The following is a 20,602-nucleotide window of genomic DNA, read 5'->3' as shown; positions in this document are numbered from 1 at the left end:
TGCTTAAAAAAGCAAAACAAAACCTCAACAAGAATATAGAGGGTGACTATCCTTACCCATCCTTTCTGTTCCCTGTAACTCTCACTTCCCAAGTATGTACTGCACTCAGCTTCAGCCTTCCCTTAGGTGAGTAAGAAAACACACTGATCTGACCTGAAATAAAAGGAAACTGAACAGGATGGGCTTCGGCTCTTCCACATCCAGTATGTGAGTAAAAGGGGGCAATATTTTCTTATGCTTAGCCTTCATCATTTCTTCCCATGTCAAGAAATCCTGTATTCTAAATGCTCTTACTCCATGCCCTGAATTATGTCCCCATCCCTCCCTCCAGTACTTTCTGATTTTCTCAGTTCTCCACTGTTTTCAGGTTTGTCTTGTAACTCCTGAGAATTTGGGGTTATAGTTGTCTCAAAGAAAGAGGCACAGTTGCATGTAGGACTACACTTAAATAGAATACAAGCAACATCTCTAGGCCTCCAGGAGGAGATCCTGGGAGAAGACTTCAACTCTAGAACTCAGGCTCCAGGCTTTCATCTTGTGATCGAATTCTGGTCTGCTCTCTCTACTTTGCTCCTCTCTGCATCCACTCCACGTATGGAGCAGAACATGAAATGAGTGCACACTATGCTGGCAAGTGACACACTAACTCCCTGCTGGCTCTAAGCTAAGTCCTTCTCACAAGTGCTCAGGGATCCTGTCCTTGTTATCATCTGCCTTTGTGATCAGTTTGAATCAGAACAATCCTATGAAGACTTGGCTTGGAGCCCTCTTTTCAGTCACAAGGCCCAGGGGCAGCCAGATGATGCTCGGCCTCAAATTCAGTACTCTGAAAAGTTCTGACTATCCTTGGCCCACTTAAGACTCAGCCTGGGGAAACTAAATCCCTTGGTTCTTAACAAGTACATTATAGAATACTGCAGTATACATTTCAGTTAATTTGTACTTAAAAGTTTGAGAAAGGCTGCTATTTATAGAAAAAAAAAACCCTCATCTTTAAGTGAAAGAACTGTCTTTAAATGAAACAATGTTTATTTAATTCATTAAGTAAGTGATGATTGGGTAAGCATCCATATTGTCTATTCTGCTAGCCCTTTTGAATATTAAATATGCCTTCCCAACAAAATGTTCTAAACAGAACTCTTGCCTACTTACTAAACTCCATTTCTCCTGGAGTGGCTATTTCTGTTAGGACCTTATTCTAATCACTCAAATAACAATCCTTATTATTCCTTATCTTTCAGCCTCTCAAATGCAAACACCAATGTGTTGTGTTGGTTGAGCTTTCAAATTAAAATTTGGAATGTGGTCATTGTCTTCCAGAACCCTGCCACTGCCCTATCCCAAAATGAAATCTTGTCTACGCTGCCAACCCAGTGCTGAGCTGGGAGGTTGCAACTGCTTCTTTTAGATGGCTTGCTCTACCTATATGCTCTTTGCTTCTAGTAAACTCTTATGTGCAGTTTGTGTGCATCAGAGCTATCAGTATCAAGTCTAAGTCTTTATGACCAGACAGCAAATTGGGTCTTGTCAACTTGATTCTTTTCTATTGATCTTTTTACAGATACTGACTGGTAAGTCATGACTAAGGATATGTCACAGCAAAAGCAAATTTCAGACTGTGTTTTGCAGCATATACAATGAACAGAAAGTAGAACTTCCAAGTTGATGACATTCCAGTCCTCCACCTTGAGGCTATGTCCATAAATTCCCCATGCAAAAAATGTTCAACCAGGCAGCAATAGACAGAGGTCTTCCTTTGTGCTCAAAGCACACAGTTCAAGACTGCCCCTAGTTGCACAAAACCCCAGACAATATTGATCATAATATAAACACTTTTCTTCTTGTACACATATATATATTTGACAGAGTTATGGGAAGAGTGAGATATTAACAATAACTAAGAACAAAATATGACAAGTTTAACACTAAACCATAACAAAGATTATTTAAAGCAGGAGATTTTTATGCCTATAGTTTTCATTTAATATTTGTGAACTATATTTGCAACTCCAGAATTTGATGATTTTTTTCTAGAGAAGTGGTAGAATTCTCTCCTAAGTTTGAAGAGACAAGGTCAATTTAACCTGAACCTAGAACAATACTCCTAAGAACATCAGGCTGCAGTACAAACTTGGTCTTAAATACACCTTATTTGCAGAGAAGTGGATGGGCCATCTATCCTGTATCAATCACTCTTTCACCAGTAAAAATAAATAAATAAAAATAAATTACTTATAGGTAGATAGATAGATGGAGGGAGGGAGGGAGGGAAGGAGAGAGAGAGAGAGAGAATGAGAATGAATAAAAAGCTGGGGAAATGGCTTAGTGGATAAAATACTTGTTATACATATGTGAAGGTCAGAGTTTAGATACCCAATATCCATGTACAATGTACATGCTGGGTGACTGATTACCAACCTATAATCCTAGCACTTCCAAGGTAGAGAGATGAGATCACAAGGGAAGCTGGCTATCTAAACTAGCCAAATCAGTAAATAAAATAGAGAACATGAAGGAAGACACCCAATGTCCACTTCTGGTCTCCATATGCATGCACACACACACATACACACACACACACACACACACACACACACACACACACACACACACACACACACACACACATACACACACACGATTTGTAACATATTTTTGCCAACTAGAAGACCTTCTACTGCATAGTGAAGCCTGTGTCCTATCAGAGCTATCTCTGGAGCCTTTATCCCTGGTGAAAATGTCCTACCGATAACTCAAATAGACCTGGCATCTGCCCTGTTTTCTCTCCTTGCGCTTGCCACACTGTGGTTCAAACCTGGAGCCACCTGTACTCATCCTCGTTTTAAGGTGTTACATTGCTGTAACTTGACTGGAGTCCCTGAGCTCTGCGCTTTGCATGGCCAGTTTCCTCTAACCCTTCAACCTCAAATGCTACTCCTGAGGGAAGGCCTTTACAGAGTGAGCGTCACTGTTACATCCTATGAACAACTCTGATCCCTCTTCCTTGGGGCACTTAGCATTACAGGGTGGCTCTCCCAAGATAGAGACTGTGTTCCCCTGTCCAACACAATGACTGATCTGTTCATGTAGGTTAGGTATTTATTGTGAGAGTGAATATAAGATTCTTTCTTAAAGCAGAGCCACTCAGAAAAAAGTAGTTTTTGCTTCTCAGGATCTGATAGTGGATCATTTCTAGACACAGTCTAAGGAGTTATGTCACCACTTAAACATTTCCTTTAGCTACAAGAGGCTCCTGATAACTACTATACTATCATCTATTGAGAAACCATTAATTAATTATCATAAATATCCATTTTAATGAATCTTAGCAATGGGGTATTAAATCAATCTTGAATGCAGTCATTTAGTGGCATTAAAAAAGAAACACATGCCTGCGATTGAAAGTCATAGTATTTTACAAGATTTCCCAGAGATATTAAAATTTTTCCTCTGGCTGTTATCATTTGTTTCTAACTCTTTTTTTAAATTAGGTATTTATTTCATTTACATTTCCAATGCTATCCCAAAAGTCCCCCACACCCTCCCCCACCCACTCACCCACCCACCCACCCACCCACTCCCACTTCTTGACCCTGGCGTTCCCCTGTACTTTATATACTAAAGTTTGCATGACCAATGGGCTTCTCTTTCCACTGATGGCCGACTAGGCCATCTTCTGATACATATGCAGCTAGAGACATGAGCTCTGGGGGGGTACTGGTTAGTTCATATTGTTGTTCCACCTATAGGGTTGCAGATCCCTTTAGCTCCTTGGTTACTTTCTCTAGCTCCTCCATTGGGGGCCCTGTGATCCATCCAATAGCTGACTGTGAGCATCCACTTCTGTGTTTGCTAGGCCCCGGCATAATCTCACAAGAGACAGCTATATCAGGGTCCTTTCATCAAAATCTTGTTAGTGTATGCAATGGTGTCAGCATTTGGAGCCTGATTATGGGATGGATCCCTAGGTATGGCAGTCTCCAGATGGTCCATCCTTTCGTCTCAGCTCCAAACTGTCTCTGTAACTCCTTCCATGGGTGTTTTGTTCCCAATTCTAAGAAGGGGCAAAGTATCCACACTTTGGTCTTTGTTCTTCTTGAGTTTCATGTGTTTTACAAATTGTATCTTATATCTCGGGTATAATAAGTTTCTGGGCTAATATCCACTTATCAGTGAGTACATATTGTGTGAGTTCCTTTGTGACTGTGTTACCGCAGTCAGGATGATGCCCTCCAGGTCCATCCATTTGCCTAGGAATTTCATAAATTCATTCTTTTTAATAGCTGAGTAGTAACTCTTAATCAAGAGTTTTATGGTTTTGAGCATAATCAGTGTCTCCCTGGGAATTGTTAACTCCTATTTGAATCTCCAGAACCTTAGCGAGTGCCAAATGCCACCAAGGAACAAGTAACCTTGACCCATTGGTTCCTTTTTACCACAGAGGTTTATGGCATCTGTGTCAAAATTAGACAATTTATGTTTGATAAAGGAATTATTTTAAAAATGAGTGAGCATATTATTAATTATTTACTGTGGGCCCACAGTATGTCAGATTTATAGGTTTCAACATACATATTTTCTTTAATTCTCATAATAGCCTTGCAAGTCAAAATCCATATCCTTATCTGGTAAGAGGATGAAGCCAAAGGTGTCAGAACACATATTACCAGCTACCCACCGAATACTGCCAAGTCCAGACTCAGCCAGTCAATCAAGATGTTCCTCCCACCCAGCAATCCAGCCACAAGCAGCTGCCCTCATTTCTTTCCTTCTTAAATTTCATTTCCCCATCTATATTAACATTGATGTTACTATCTGTCATTTTTCTTTAACAATAAATGTTGCTCTAGGTAACTTTAACCAAAGTAATTCAATACCAGAAAACCTTATTTATTTATTCAGTCATTTATTTATTTATAATATTGTAACCGTAACACATGCAGTAACAATTATACTCAGTCTGTATCATCAAGAAGTTAGACATATTCTGAAAGTAAAGCTGTGAGTGAACATGATGGGTAGGGATTTCTTCTTCTTCCTCCTCTTCTCCTTCCTCCTCCTCCTCCTCCTCCTCCTTCTCCTCCTCCTTCTTCTTCCTCTTCCTCGTCTTTCTCTCCTTCCCCTTCTCCTTCTCCTCTTTTTCTTCTTCCTCCTCCTCATCTTCTCTTCTATGTTTTAGCATAGTGGCTTACACTGGTGTAATCTAGAGTATATCTGAAAGCCTTAGCCTACTCTTCCAACATTTAATTTAATTCACTTTGAAGTTAATCTGATGAAATTATCTAGTGTTGTGGTTTTACTGTGTAATTTCATACCACGAGCCCCTGTATTTGTGCTAAAAAAGAAACCCAAACAAACAAAAGGCACACTGCAGCATTTGAACTCACCATGAGAAAGGAAGGAAGGAAGGAAGGAAGGAAGGAAGGAAGGAAGGAAGGAAGGAAGGACACACCAGGAAAGAAAGGAAGAAGAGAACCAAGATATTGGAGCAATGGCTGCTCTTCCAGAGGACAGGGTTTGATTCTCAACATCCACACAGTGGTTTGCAACTGTCTATAATGTGGGTGTCAGGGAATCTGATGTCTTCTTCCAGCCTCTAAGGGCACACACACACACACACACACACACACACACACACACACACACACAGTGTACATGCAGATAAAACACCCATGCACACAAAATAGAAAAATAGATTTCCCAGAGATGTTAAAATCTTTCCTCTTTGAGGTGTGAGAAAAATTGCCTGAAGATAGAAGATGTTTTGTGCTGCCATGCAACAGTAAGCATTTTCTGGCGAAGGTGATGGGGCACTCTTAGTTTGGCTGGCTGGATTCACATCTGTGTGGATAGTAGTTGGTTGGTGTTTTGTTTTGTTTTATCTAAAATTACTTTTAAGGAGAAAAATCAGCTGAAAATACTCGTAGAGACAGAGCTAGGAAGATGGCTCAGCAGATAAAATGTTTACACAGCAACCGTGGGGGCAGAATGAAAAGAGAGTGTGTACCTGCTCCTCAGAGGTTGAAATTTTTATTATAGCTATATGGGAGAATATACAGGCTGAGACCTCTGGGAGAGTCCAGAGTGGACAGGACTGGCAAACTGGACCAGGTCATACTGGGGAGAGGGGGAAGGAGCGAGAGAATATGGGTCAAAAGTCTGAAGTGCAAGAGACTAAAAGGTCAAAAAGGGACTATGGGTTATATGGGGAAGGGCAGCTTGAGGAAGGGCAGCCCAGCCCAAGGATTGGGCTGGAGAATTCAGGGTAGTGGGTAGGGTATACTAGCCTGGAGGACCTTGTAAAAGGCCAGGACTGAGGGATGCTGAGAGACCCTGGTGGCTAACACACACTTTGATATGTTAAGAGGCATCTTGGCCCTTTGTCTAGGTCTGAGACCTAACAAGGACTAGAGTTAGCACCCCCCAGAACTCACATCAAAGCCAAGTGGGTATAATGGCCAACCTGTGCATACTGGGTAGAGATGGGATCCCAGAGCAAGACAGTTACATAGACTAGCCTAAAGGCTGAGCTCCACATCCAGTGAAAGATGCTGACTCAATATATCAAGTGGAGAATAATTAAGGAAGCCACTTTAAGTTAACTGAGTCTCCACAATACATGTGCATAGATGCACACGTACTTTATACATCTGTGTCTGCATATCCAGTCATGTATATAGACACATACATACAATGTATACAGACACATTCATACAATGTATACAGACACATTCACTTTTTCTGAAGACAGAAATCATCTGTAAACTAAAAAGGACTTGCCATTCTATGGCTCATACTAGTGTTATCCTTCGCATCCTAAGAGGGGCCCGCCTTTCCAGCCCAGGGCAGCTCCACCCCTTCTTCTCACAGTCCACAGTACATCTGCACAATAATGAACCGGCTAAGGAGGGGATGACATCACCACTCTGTGGTCCCAAGCTGCTTTACACAACATCCACCTTGCTTTGTTCAGATGACAGGGGCTGGATGTGCCCCGTTAATTCCCTCTGGAGTAAGAGGCTGAGCAGGGCCTGCTGCTGTTGAGCAAACTTCAGTACCTCCTCATTTAAAAAAAAAAAAAAAAGGCACAGAAACAAAAGGTAAGGAAGCCAGATCTGCTGTGACTTAAGCACTGGTGCTTCAGCCCACGAGCTTTTCATTTGTTATGTTCACTTCCTTGGCAGTGAACTCTTTTTCTTTAGTTACTACAGAGCCTCTGAATTCCAAGAGGCTGGGTTTGGACATCTGTAATGTCTTGACTAGCTGACAAGGACTGTAGGGACCACAGGCTTTCAGATCCCCGCTACAGGTTTTCCTCACGTGGATGGTGACAACCCTCGAAAATCCCGTTTATTGTGATTGTCCCTGATGCTTCAGAACCTTTCACGGGAACCAGCCAGGATGCACCTTGTTGTGGTATGATGAATCCTGATTTTCTGATGGAGGGGGAAATCCCATTCTGCAGAAACCATGGGGCTTTATCGTTTAGCCTTAGTTCAACTGCTGTGCTTTGGATGTTTGAATGCTTTTAACAGGATGCCTTTGTAGAAAGGCTGTGTGTAGTTCCTGGTTTATAATTCTTGATAAGCAAAGACAAGACAAACAATGCTAACAAGGTTCAGTGTTGCTTTCAGCGTCTTTGCTGTTCTACTCGTGTGTATGTGCGTCGGATCGTTCCCTCTGCCGGGTGGAGTCTTGTAAAAGTTGGCAGTGATCCGGACACTGGGCTTTAGAGAAAGCCTTGTTTGTTCTGAAACACTTTGGAGTGGTGATGATAACAGAGACTTAAGCAAAGAGATTTGATTTCAAAGTGGGTCTGGCGGGTGAAGTCCGGGCTGTATTAAACAATCGTGGAAAGCGTTCGGCTTTAGCAGTTTTTTTAAAATGCTGGGGAACATTGGGTTCAGCAAAGCTTATGAAAAGAATCAGTTTATAGTCAGTGGTCAGTGGTGCTGGATGGTGCCGCGTTTCAGAAAAAGAGTCTAGTTTTCACAGTATTATTTCAGATGCACATGGCTTGTTTTGAAGAAGTTTGAGCGTAAGGGTGAATGGCGCGGTCTGCACTGTCAGATTGAATTTGTGTAACTACATTGTTAGTATATTTTGTCTCTGGGCTAAAAGATTTGATTTTTAGATTTTTTTTCTCTCTCGTTGGCTTTAAAGTTGTCCCAAGATTGGCTAAAATAATGATTGGGTAAATCTTAACACGCTTATAAAAATATTTAATGAACCTTCACATAAGCATATATTTTAGAGCTTTAAAAAAGACCTTTAAACATAAAGACCATATGTTCTGAAGGGGGGAGGAGGGTTGCTCTTCTGTGTTAATATATGCATAGACATGCACTACTGTGAATGATTTATGCAATTACTAAATTTGATTCTTAATTTATGTCCACTTTATTTTAAACAAATCATATGAAAATGAGTTTACCCTCAACAAATTTGATTGTGATACCTTAACGAAAGGCTTTACAGTGTTTTTATTTTGGGAACATCCCCAAATGAGTAAGTTAAAAAACCTGACTTTTGTGCTTTCTTCTATGCGTGTGTGTGCCCAGTAAAATGAGGTAACAGGTACCTTTGATAATCACCTTCCTTCGTTTGTCTGAATATTCCTGGGAAGTCCCCCTACCCTCATAGCAGAGCCTTTGGGAGAGAGGGCCCAGAGTAACAGGAGGAAAGATATCTTCCCATGTGATCTCAGAAGCTAGACACTTCCATGCATCTTCATAGCCTTTCCTGTTGCTGGCATCCCTAAGGAAACCTCTTGTGGAACTTACATGGTAAGGGAGAGTGTCCTGTGACTGTGACGCACATGTGCTGCCTGTTGTGTTTTATAAAACACACTGTAATGCAGCAGAAGGGGGTACCTTAGTGGGCCTGGCCAAGGTGTCTCCCTGAACAATCAAGCCATGTAACAGACCTACTATGAAGAGAGTTTATTAGTAGGAAGGGAAGGGGACCTGAAGAAAAGGTAGAGGCAGAGAAAGAAGGGGACAGGAAAGGGTAGAAAGAGAGAGGAAGAGAGGAAGAGGCTGGCTGAGAACATGTGAGGAAGAGAGAGAGAGAGAGAGAGAGAGAGAGAGAGAGAGAGGAGGAGGAAGAAAAGAAGGAGGAGGAGAAGGAGGAGGAGGAGGAGAAGAAGAAGAGGAAGAGGAAGAGGAAGAGGAAGAAGAAGAAGAAGAAGAAGAAGAAGAAGAAGAAGAAGAAGAAGAAGAAGAAGAAGAAGAAGAAGAAGAAGAAGAAGAAGAAGAAGAAGAAGAAACAAAACAGGGACAGAGCCAGAGCCAGAAAGAGCTGGTGTAGCCAGGCAGTCCCTCTTATAGGCCAGGTTGGCTTGCACCTAGGTGGCAGAGATGCAAGCTGTTGCTAAGTAGCTGTTGAGAGGAGCCTAGTGGGATAGCCAACATCCCGTAGATGGAGCATCTCATAATTAGGTGTGATAAACTTGGGCAACATATTTTGGGGGGATGGAATATGGTGATGATCTTTGGTAGAGGGACCGAGGTGAAAGTGACACCTGGGAAGGAGAGCCCAAGGGGATGGATGCATCAGGGTGGCAAATTTCTATGGTACATGGCTTTTTCTCTTCTTTGTTAAATTAGTGTATTTACTCAATTCTTTGGAAATGTCCTCAAAAAACAGAGACTAGTGCCTGCTTTCTTCATCTCAACCAGTTCTTCATCTCAACCAAATCCACTTCCTAAAGGCTAGTGAACTAGAGGTTAGAGTTTTCAAGACTACAAACTTGTAATCCATTACATTTTTACAGGTTTCGGTTTGCCAGTGTAGTTGACCATAAAAGATGAGACCCGGCATCCATTCAACAAGGCAAACCAGCCATTGTACACTGGGACTAGTTGGCTGGGGGTCGGGGTGGGGGACCTTAATCTGATTCTCACAGAGATACCATATGGTTTGTACCTCTGACATCAGAAGGAAGAGTATTAGGGACAATGACAAAAGTGTAAGCAAGCAGTTCACTCTCCATAACCCCATCCTTGACTGTCTCTTGGCCTAGACTTAAAGTATTAACAGCACTTTCCCTGCTGCCTAAAACTGACTTGAAAAATTATTAGTAGAACATAGTGTGCTGTGTGATATTAGGTAGAGGACATTCAACCATCCTTGTTGATTTAGAATAAATTTATGTTTTGCATTGGTGCATAAATATAGATAGGTGCTTAGCAGCAAGTAATAAATCCCATAATCTTTATGAAGGATAATGTGTGTGTGTGTGTGTGTGTGTGTGTGTGTGTGTAAGTTGATGTCACCTGTACATTTTAAAGATAAAGTACTATGGGCTTAACTTCCTAATCTCTTTAGCTTGTTTCGAGCTGTTCACAGAGAATCCAAAATGCATTTCCTTTGTATTAATTAGTCAGCATTCCCTAGAATAACAGAACTTATAGAATAAATTCCCCTCCCCCATCTCTTTCTCTCTGTCTGTCTCTTTTCTCTCTCTCTCTCTCTCTCTCTCTCTCTCTCTCTCTCTCCCTCTCCCTCTCCCTCTCCCTCTCCCTCCCTCTCTCTCTCTCTCTCTCTCTCTCTCTCTCTGTGTGTGTGTGTGTGTGTGAGTGTGTGTGTGTGTGTGTGTGTTTACAAAAGGGGATTTATTAGAATGACATACAAGCTGTGTTCCAGCTAATCCAACAAAGGCTGGCTATGAATGGCAAGCCCAAGAATCCAGTAGTTGCTCAATCCACGGAGGCTGGATGTCTCAGCTGTTCTTCAGTCCATGCTGGAATCTCAAGGAAGTAGGCTGTTATGCCAGTGGAGGAATGTATTTGCTAGCAAGGCAAGAGCAAGCAGGCAAAGATGTTAAAGCTTCTTTCTCCCATGCCATTTTATTGACTTCCAGCAGAACGTGAGGCCCAGAGTAGAGGTGGTTTTTTTCCCAGCTCAAATGATCTCAATTAAAGGTGTATCTTCCTGTTCAAAATCTGGGTCTTCCTACTTTAAGTTAAGTAGAAGCCCTTCACGGCTGTGCCCCTCCATTTTTTGAGTTTTAGTTAATTCTAGATGTAGTCAAGTTGACAACCAATACTATTCATCACGTGCTATTTTTATAAATTTTTAGTAACTAGACCTTAAGACACATCACTTATATGTCTATTCTAGAGCAGAATTATGTACAACTCCGCAAACTCTTAGGGAGTGGAAGCTCAAGGTGCTCTGCTATGATCTGTGGATCATGACTTAAATTACTTAGATTATACCATCAAATTATAGGTAATAACATTGCTCATTATTTTTCAGTTCATAAGCTGTGGTTTTACAATATAAAATTATGATTGACTACAGATTGTCCATAATGAAGGAAGAGGAACTAACAAAACCTGCCAGCAAGAAGCTGACTTTAAAGTTTTTTTTCTCTTTTGGTTTTATGTCACTAAATTCTTTAGCTCTTTATTTGTGGCCTAGGGTAACAGATTTAGAGAAGATAGTTTTAAAGTATAGTGGTCTTCACATGAAGGGGGAAAGGAAAAGTGTATAATGGTGTTAGAAATACATCCTCACTACCAAGCAAAGACAAAACAAACACAAAGGACACGAGTCTGGTGGGACAGGGTCAGCTGGTAAAGCCACTTGCTGCCATGCCTGATGACTTGAGTTTGATCCTTGTGACCTACATGGTGGCAAGAGAGAACCAACCCCACACTGTCCTCTGACCTCCATTACACGCCATGTCTGCACCCCTACCTACCACCCCCACACATTCATAAAAAATCGGAAAAATGTAATTTTAGTTAAACCTATAAAGGTCAAAAGCATGTGTCCTATGGTGATAGATACACCATTTCTTTAAGTATACAAAAATGGCTCTCTAGCTCCCAGTTGTCAGAGCCAGGACTAGGGAGAGACAAATGGGATGCTCATGTTATTGGAAACATCAAGAAGTTTCCAGAATATCTGGAATCAAGATATACATTTTAGAAACACACATCCGTGATGGAGAAAGTGTTAACGTTGCAGGTAGAGGTGGATCTACCTCTGAAGCTGAGTAACCGAGCCTCATCTCACCCCTATGCAGCACATTGACGATATTGGGTTATTTCTGGATAATCGTATTAGTCGCTGACTTGAAGAACTAGGGTAATTTATTAAAAGAGGCTCTTCTTCCTCAGTCATTTGATAAAGCCGTGCCCCATCATGTGAACAAGCTGCTTAGCTCTGGACTATTCTCCAGTTGGGGGAAAAATGCATTGTGATTAAAGAGTTCAGATTGCACGCAAGCTTGACTCCTTTGAGGTTCATTCATCTTTAATTACGATCATGCCCCTGCTAGTTTGAACCTGCTGTCTCCTTTGAAGAGACAGACATAACAGGAGAGTGGGGAGTAGGGGACGGTGCACAAAAATATCAAGCTGAGAAGAGTGGGAATTAAGATGATGTGGTGGAGAACAAGCCCGGGGTGATTTCAGTGACACTGGCAGTTCACAATGGGGACACTGGTAAGAGACAAATCTTACAAATGCCAGGAGACAATTGGTGCTTGGGAAAATGGTTGAAGACCCACAAAATCTCATGCCATATATTTTCAAGGCGAGTGAGGATGAATACAGTTCCCTACATCAGAAGGAAAACAGACTCATAACCGCTTCAAAAATGGATGTCTGTTAAGACTCAATTGGCCCTCACCTCTCCATTATTCTTTGGAAGAGTATATCCTTTGCAAAAAGGAGGGAAGATAAATTCACAAATACATGGAGATTAAAACATAAGGAATATTTTTAAAGCATAAATTAAACTATATCAAATAAAACTTAAAAAATGATAACCATAGACAACAGATTACCATGATGCTCTAAGGATGGTTAAAATGTCAGTGATGAAGGGAAGCAAAACTGGGGGAGACGGGCAGTAGTTAAAAATTCAAAGGAGAATTAAAACCTTTCATATGAAAAGTTTCAAGCATTTTCAAAGGTAAGGTGACTAGTGTGCTGAACCTCTATGTACCCACTGTTTGGCTTCAACACTGAGTTGTTCCCCACCAGCCTGCTTCTATCTACTCCTCCTGTCAGAATGTTTCAGAATCTCACATTCATTTAAGTATTCATTTATAAATACTTCAATATGTATTTCTAAAAGATACTGGTTTTAAAAAATATTATTCAAAACCTACAGTCAAATCTCAAATTTGCTAATTTCTCAACAACACAAATTTTCCAATTGCCTCATTCATCAAGTTTAAATATGAGTCTGAAAGATTATATTGGTATACCTTCTAAATTTATTGGAATCTATAGATAACCATTGATAATTTATATGCTTTTAATTTTAGTTTAATTTGTACGTGATTCTCATGTGTTCTTTATATTAAAATTTATTTGTTGAAGAAACTAGGTTCCTTTTTGCATAAACTGCCCATGTCTTAGATTCACCATCATGATGTCATTTAGCAGTTTCTTGCTCTGATCTTTCTGGTTGCCTACTAGTTAGTTATAGGAGCCTGATACAATCCAGGCTCTACTTTCTCAGTAAGAATATTCCATGATGATATACATGTATGTATATAATGTCTTGCAGTTTCCCTTCTGAGGGACATTGATAAGAGTTATCTATATCCATTATTTCAACAGTGATTATAGTTGTGTGTCAGGTCATTATTTATTAATAATGGCCTGCTATCATTGAGTCTTTTATCAACTGGACTACTGCTCTGAAAGAAAACAAAAAGCTTTAAATGGAAGGAGACTGTTAGGTGCTCTCTCACACATACACACAAATATGTATGTATCTATATCATCTATATTTGATCTTGTTATACATGTTTTCACTTCCTTTTTTCTCTCATTTCTCTGAGTGGTAAAATCTAGTCTCTCTCTCTCTCTCTCTCTCTCTCTCTCTCTCTCTCTCTCTCTCCCTCCCTCTCTCGCCCTCCCTCTCCTTCTCCCTGTCCCTGTCCCTGTCCCTCTCCCCCGACCCCTTTTAAATCATCCAGATTTTTGGAAATAGAAGAGATTAAGGGTGGGCAAGAGTGTAAACTTGGAGTCAGATCAGAGGAATTTGCAACAGTCCATCTAAGGAATGGCAGATATGGGAAGTAATTGGGTTTGGAACTTATTTTGAAGATGGAGATGATAAGACTTACCAAGAAAATGAATGTGAAAATAGAAGGGGAGAGAGAGAGAGAGAGAGGAATACAAAGTACCTTTAAGTTTTGGGCCTAAATATCTGAAAAGATTGACAAGTGGGATATTCATTAGGGGAAGAGCGTAAGCTCCGAGGAGACAAAGAATGAACAGTCCAGTGGATACAGCAGCTAATTGAATGACAGTGTCCATGCTAGTGAATGGATGGCTGCCAGCAGGAGGGAGAGCCTGAGAGCAGTTGGCAGGCCTTGTGCATTGACCTGACTTTGTATTAGTGATTGGGGTCATTTTTTCATTGACACAATGCAAGATATAAGCTTAAGCACTGGCTGAAGAAAACAATCCAAAAGGGGTCTTGACAATGGCAGGATAGATTGACTCGTTCAGGATAAAGTTAACCTAAACCACGTCTTGTAAATTTGATCTGTCCAGTCAGTATCTCTTTAAGGAATAGTATTGCTATTAAAATACAATGTTTGCTCAAACAGATCTAGTTAAGATCCCGACCTGCCCTTCCTGATTATGTGCCTTTGATTAAGTTCAATAATTTCTCTTATTTATAAAAATGGTATGATCACATTCAAAATGAGAATTAAGTAAAATAAAAAAGCATTTCAACACACTGCACTTGAAACCTTTATCTATGCTTTATCTAGCTATACCCTATAGTATAGTTAACTATACAGCATCTATATTGTATGTTTTTTCATTACATTATTTATTTGTATGTACACTTGTACCCGTTCATCTGCACAACATGCGTGTAGAGGGCAAAGGAAAATTTTAGCAGATTTTTTGGTTTTGTTTTTTGTTTTCTTCTACGTTGTAGATTCTGAGGATTGAACTCAGGTCATCAGGATTGGCAGCAAACATTTGGTATACCTTCTAAATTACAGATGAACCATCTATCTGTCTGTTTATCTATCTATCTTTCATCCATCCATCCATCCATCCATCCATCCATCCACCTTTCTGTATTGAGTTAACTATTGCCAAAGGTAGAAATTGTTGCAAGCATTAGTGAACTTCTGATATGTTTTAAGACGTAGCAGTTCTCGAGACCCTCAAACATTATGTCCCTAGAAGTCTTTTTTTTTTTTTTTTTTTTTGTCAGCACTGGCCTCAGCTGCATTGGGGAATGTCAGTGCCCCTTTCTTCATCTTTCTCCATTCTGGGTTCCCCTGCTTCTCCTGCTTATGCGTTAGGTTACTAAGCAGGTTTGTTTTTTTTATCACACTTAAATCATTCTGTTAGCCCAATAAGAGTAAACGACCAACAAAATGCCCTTCTACTCATGCCAAGAGACATTCAGCGAAGCTGCTGGATTGTCCCTCATGGCAGTCTGTGGGGCTTAAAAGCAGGTGTTTTGTTTTGTTTTGTTTTGTTTTGTCTTAAACAGAACAATACACTCAATAAGTTCCATTTAAAAACACTTAGACAGAACCATAAAAATTTCTATAGTAATCATATGACAATTATTTTAAATAGTTTTATAATATGCCCAAACATTCACTGCACAAGGCAGCAAGGGGCATTTTCTGTACACTTAGCAGTTGGCCTTAACATGAGCATGAAATAAACCATTCTAAATAATAAGGCTGTAAAATAATACTGAAAGAATAAAATGTACTCAAACACATACTAGTGGTTTTTGTAACTTGCACCTCTTATAAAAATAATAGTTTCTGAAGAGTATTCCTACACTGATTTATGGTAAATGATTTTATTTTGACTCTGCTATATGGGTACTCAGAGATGTCCATTAGCAATATGTTAAAGCCCAGAGATGATGGTTCAGTGGTTTAGAGCACTTTTTTGTGCAGCCATAAAGACTGAAGTTCAGATCCAGCACCCACACCACAAGCTGGGGCCTAACCAGTGTTTGTTAACCACAGCTCCGAGGAGTCTGGTGCCTCTGTGCACATGTTTACACATTCACAAACACACATGCACACACACACATTTTTAAGAATTTCTATGTTAACTGACCAATATGAGAATGATATATCCCTCTTCCTTCTTAGGGCTATATATAAACAACATGGAGAAAGCATATTTCATGCCTACAAAATGATAATTCCTATGGCTACCACTTTTATTTATTTATTTATTTTTATCTTTTGCTTTGGTCTTCATTTAAATTTCTTCTCTACTTAATCATCAATTTAAAAAGAATGTTTAAATTGCAAAAGTGATCAAACCTTTGCCAGTTTTTATGTGAGTGGAAATGCTTGCGCAGAGAGCTTTTGTATAGCAGAAAGCATACTTTGCCTCCTCCCTATCAGGTGACAGTTGCATGGTTTCTTTTGGATTTGTTTGTTTCTTGAGACCGGGTTTCTGTTTCTCTGTGTAGCCCTGGTTGTCCTGAAACTCCCTCTCTTGACTAGGCTGACCTCAGACTGAGAAATCCACCTGCCTCTGCCACCCAAGGGCAGTGGTTAAAGACATGTGCCACCACACCTGACTTGCCTAGCTTCTTTCAAAGGTTCAAAATAAAAAGACCTGTACGCTCCGCTCTGGTCTCTCCTTTATTTAAGTAGCTTTCCCTCGTGAAGTTGGACAGTGTGGAGGTGATAAGGAAGAATTCCGGAGGCCTGCTTGCTGGCTGAGCTGTATGCCAGCACTGCTGCTTACTCTGTGTGTATGTGACAGGTTACATGTGCTCCCATGTCCCACCCACCACATGAAGGTGAAGTAGCAATAGTTTTTTCATAGGCTTCTGGTTAGGATAAAGTACACGAGTTCCCGGAATACAAAACACAGTATCTAAAGTCCTTCTTGTTGCACAAGTTAAGGTACTATGTCACATGTTCAACTTATGAATGTCATAAATTAAACAATTCAGCAAGCAAATCATAAAACAGAAACTAGTGCCCTCTGAGTCCTTCTCTGAGGACTAGTTCCTGTGCCTCTTCAAGGGGGAACTGCTATCCTGACTTCTCATTTGTTTTGCTGATAGCCATTGGCAAACCGTACTATTCTGAAGTTAAAAAGGGACCTTGGTGTAGCATTATATATATATGTATATATATATATATATACATATAATTTTATATCATATAAATATAATATATATTTATATATATGATTGTATTTCTATTTGCTGATTACTCTCCTAACATAGAGCTTACATTCTTGTGGTGTTTGTTTGTTTGTTTGTTTGTTTAGGTTGAAAAAGCTCCTTGAGCAAGAAAAGGCTTACCAAGCCCGCAAAGAAAAGGAAAACGCCAAGCGGCTCAACAAACTTCGGGATGAGCTTGTGAAACTCAAGTCCTTCGCACTCATGCTGGTGGATGAGAGGCAGATGCACATCGAGCAGCTGGGCCTGCAGAGTCAGAAAGTCCAGGACCTCACTCAGAAACTGAGAGAGGAGGAAGAAAAACTCAAAGCCATCACTTACAAGTCCAAGGAAGACCGCCAGAAACTGCTCAAGTTGGAAGTGGACTTCGAACACAAGGCCTCGAGGTTTTCCCAGGAGCACGAAGAGATGAACGCCAAGTTGGCTAACCAAGAGTCTCACAACAGGCAGCTTAGACTCAAACTGGTTGGCTTATCGCAAAGGATCGAGGAACTGGAAGAGACCAATAAAAGTCTTCAGAAGGCCGAGGAAGAGCTTCAGGAGCTGAGAGATAAAATTGCCAAAGGGGAATGTGGAAACTCCAGTCTCATGGCGGAAGTGGAAAGTCTGCGCAAGCGCGTGCTTGAGATGGAGGGCAAGGATGAAGAGATCACTAAGACCGAGGCCCAGTGCCGGGAGCTGAAGAAGAAGCTCCAAGAGGAAGAACACCACAGCAAGGAACTTAGACTAGAAGTGGAGAAGCTGCAGAAGAGGATGTCTGAACTGGAGAAGCTGGAGGAGGCCTTCAGCCGCAGCAAGTCGGAATGCACCCAGCTCCATTTGAACCTGGAGAAGGAGAAGAACCTAACCAAAGACCTGCTGAACGAGCTGGAGGTGGTCAAGAGTCGGGTTAAAGAACTCGAGTGCTCGGAGAGCAGACTGGAGAAGGTTGAGTTAAGCCTCAAAGACGACCTCACGAAGCTGAAGTCCTTCACTGTGATGCTGGTGGACGAGAGGAAAAACATGATGGAGAAAATAAAGCAAGAAGAGAGGAAGGTGGATGGGTTGAATAAAAACTTCAAGGTGGAGCAGGGGAAGGTGATGGATGTGACGGAGAAGCTAATCGAGGAAAGCAAGAAGCTTTTAAAACTCAAGTCTGAAATGGAGGAAAAGGTGTATAGTCTGACCAAGGAGAGGGATGAGCTGATGGGTAAACTGAGAAGCGAAGAAGAAAGGTCCTGTGAACTGAGCTGCAGCGTTGACTTGCTAAAGAAGCGGCTTGATGGCATAGAGGAGGTGGAGAGGGAAATCAACCGAGGCAGGCTGTGCAAGGGGTCTGAGTTCACCTGCCCGGAAGACAATAAAATCAGGGAACTGACGCTTGAAATCGAGAGACTGAAGAAGCGGCTCCAGCAGCTGGAGGTGGTGGAGGGGGACTTGATGAAGACCGAGGACGAATACGACCAGTTGGAGCAGAAATTCAGAACCGAGCAGGATAAGGCAAATTTCCTCTCCCAGCAGCTCGAGGAAATTAAGCACCAAATGGCCAAGAACAAAGCCATAGAGAAAGGGGAGGCTGTGAGCCAGGAAGCCGAGCTGCGACACAGGTTCCGGATGGAGGAGGCTAAAAGTCGTGACTTACAGGCTGAGGTGCAGGCTCTTAAAGAGAAGATCCACGAGCTGATGAACAAGGAAGATCAGCTCTCTCAGCTCCAGGTCGACTATTCGGTCCTTCAGCAAAGGTTTATGGAAGAAGAAACTAAGAACAAGAACATGGGGAGGGAGGTCCTCAACCTGACCAAAGAGCTGGAGCTTTCCAAGCGCTACAGCCGAGCTCTCAGGCCGAGTGGAAATGGCCGAAGGATGGTGGACGTACCCGTGGCCTCCACTGGGGTGCAGACCGAGGCGGTGTGCGGGGATGCTGCGGAGGAGGAGACCCCGGCTGTGTTCATCCGCAAATCCTTCCAGGAAGAAAATCACATCATGAGTAATCTTCGACAGGTAGGCCTGAAGAAACCCATGGAACGGTCCTCGGTCCTCGACAGGTATCCCCCAGCCGCCAATGAACTCACCATGAGGAAGTCTTGGATTCCTTGGATGAGAAAAAGAGAAAACGGACCCTCAGCTCCCCAGGAGAAAGGGCCCAGGCCAAACCAGGGTACAGGGCACCCTGGCGAGCTGGTCCTAGCACCCAAGCAGGGCCAGCCCTTGCACATCCGTGTGACACCTGATCACGAGAACAGCACTGCCACCCTGGAGATCACAAGCCCCACATCTGAAGAGTTTTTCTCGAGTACCACCGTCATTCCTACCTTAGGCAACCAGAAACCACGGATCACCATAATTCCATCACCCAATGTCATGTCGCAAAAGCCCAAAAGTGCAGATCCTACTCTCGGCCCAGAACGAGCCATGTCCCCTGTCACGATTACTACAATTTCCAGAGAGAAGAGCCCAGAAGGTGGAAGGGGCGCGTTTGCAGACAGGCCTGCATCCCCCATCCAGATAATGACGGTGTCAACGTCTGCAGCGCCCCCTGAAATCGCTGTCTCTCCTGACTCTCAGGAAGTGCCTATGGGAAGGACTATCCTCAAAGTTACCCCGGAAAAACAAACTGTTCCAACCCCCATGCGGAAGTACAATGCCAATGCGAATATCATCACCACGGAAGACAATAAAATTCACATTCACCTGGGTTCTCAGTTTAAGCGATCTCCCGGGCCTGCAGCAGCGGAAGGCGTGAGTCCAGTTATCACGGTCCGGCCTGTCAACGTAACAGCCGAGAAGGAGGTTTCTACGGGCACAGTCCTTCGCTCTCCCAGGAACCACCTCTCTTCAAGACCTGGTGCTAACAAAGTGACCAGCACTATAACCATAACCCCGGTCACAACGTCATCCACACGAGGAACCCAATCAGTGGTGAGTAGAGCAGAACCCAGAACAGAGGGCAAGCAGGGAAGGGGCTGGAGAGACCAGCCAGCTCCTGCACAGGAGGGAAACCCCTGCCTCTGCCAGCATCCAGACGCTCCCCCGCCAGTTGCCTATTCAGAAATAATAAGGATCTTAGGAGCCAGGCATGGTGGCGCGCACCTTTAATCCCAGCACTCAGGAGACAGAGGCAGGCAGATTTCTGAGTTCGAGGCCAGCCTGGTCTACAAAGTAAGTTCCAGGACAGCCAGGGCTATATATACAGAGAAACCCTGTCTCGAAAAACCAAAAATAAAAAAAAATTAAAAATAAAATAAGAAAAAAGGATCTTACCTAGAAGTGAAAATGCACATTTTGATAAATTGAGCCAATTCTTTTAGAGATTTATTTATTTTATCTATATGAGTACACACTATAGCTGTACAGATGGTTGCGAGCCTTTATCTGGTTATTGGGAATTGAAATTAGGACCTCTGCTCACTCCGGTCAACCCGGATCACTCTGGTCAACCCCAATT

The 20,602-nt window shown here is 42.0% G+C and overlaps 1 protein-coding gene across 6 annotated transcripts in view; it reads left to right on the top strand.

The window, feature by feature from the left end:
* Window positions 1-20,602, top strand: part of Filip1 (filamin A interacting protein 1) — a 207,834-nt gene that overhangs the window by 174,878 nt on the left and 12,354 nt on the right. For 5 of the 6 annotated variants that reach the window (XM_006511443.4, NM_001357352.1, NM_001081243.2 and 2 more), the window contains one exon: window positions 17,268-20,076. In XM_006511443.4, the coding sequence (XP_006511506.1) occupies window positions 17,268-20,076 (2,809 nt within the window). Of the gene's footprint in view, window positions 1-6,991; window positions 7,101-17,267; window positions 20,077-20,602 lie in introns of those variants that run through there. The other variant, NM_001357354.1, reaches the window with a different exon arrangement.

The sequence above is a fragment of the Mus musculus genome, chromosome 9, assembly GCF_000001635.26.
Source record: "Mus musculus strain C57BL/6J chromosome 9, GRCm38.p6 C57BL/6J".
NCBI lineage: Eukaryota > Metazoa > Chordata > Mammalia > Rodentia > Muridae > Mus > Mus musculus.
The sequence above is the reverse complement of the archived record's forward strand: the minus strand, read 5'-3'. Positions and strand labels throughout refer to the sequence as shown.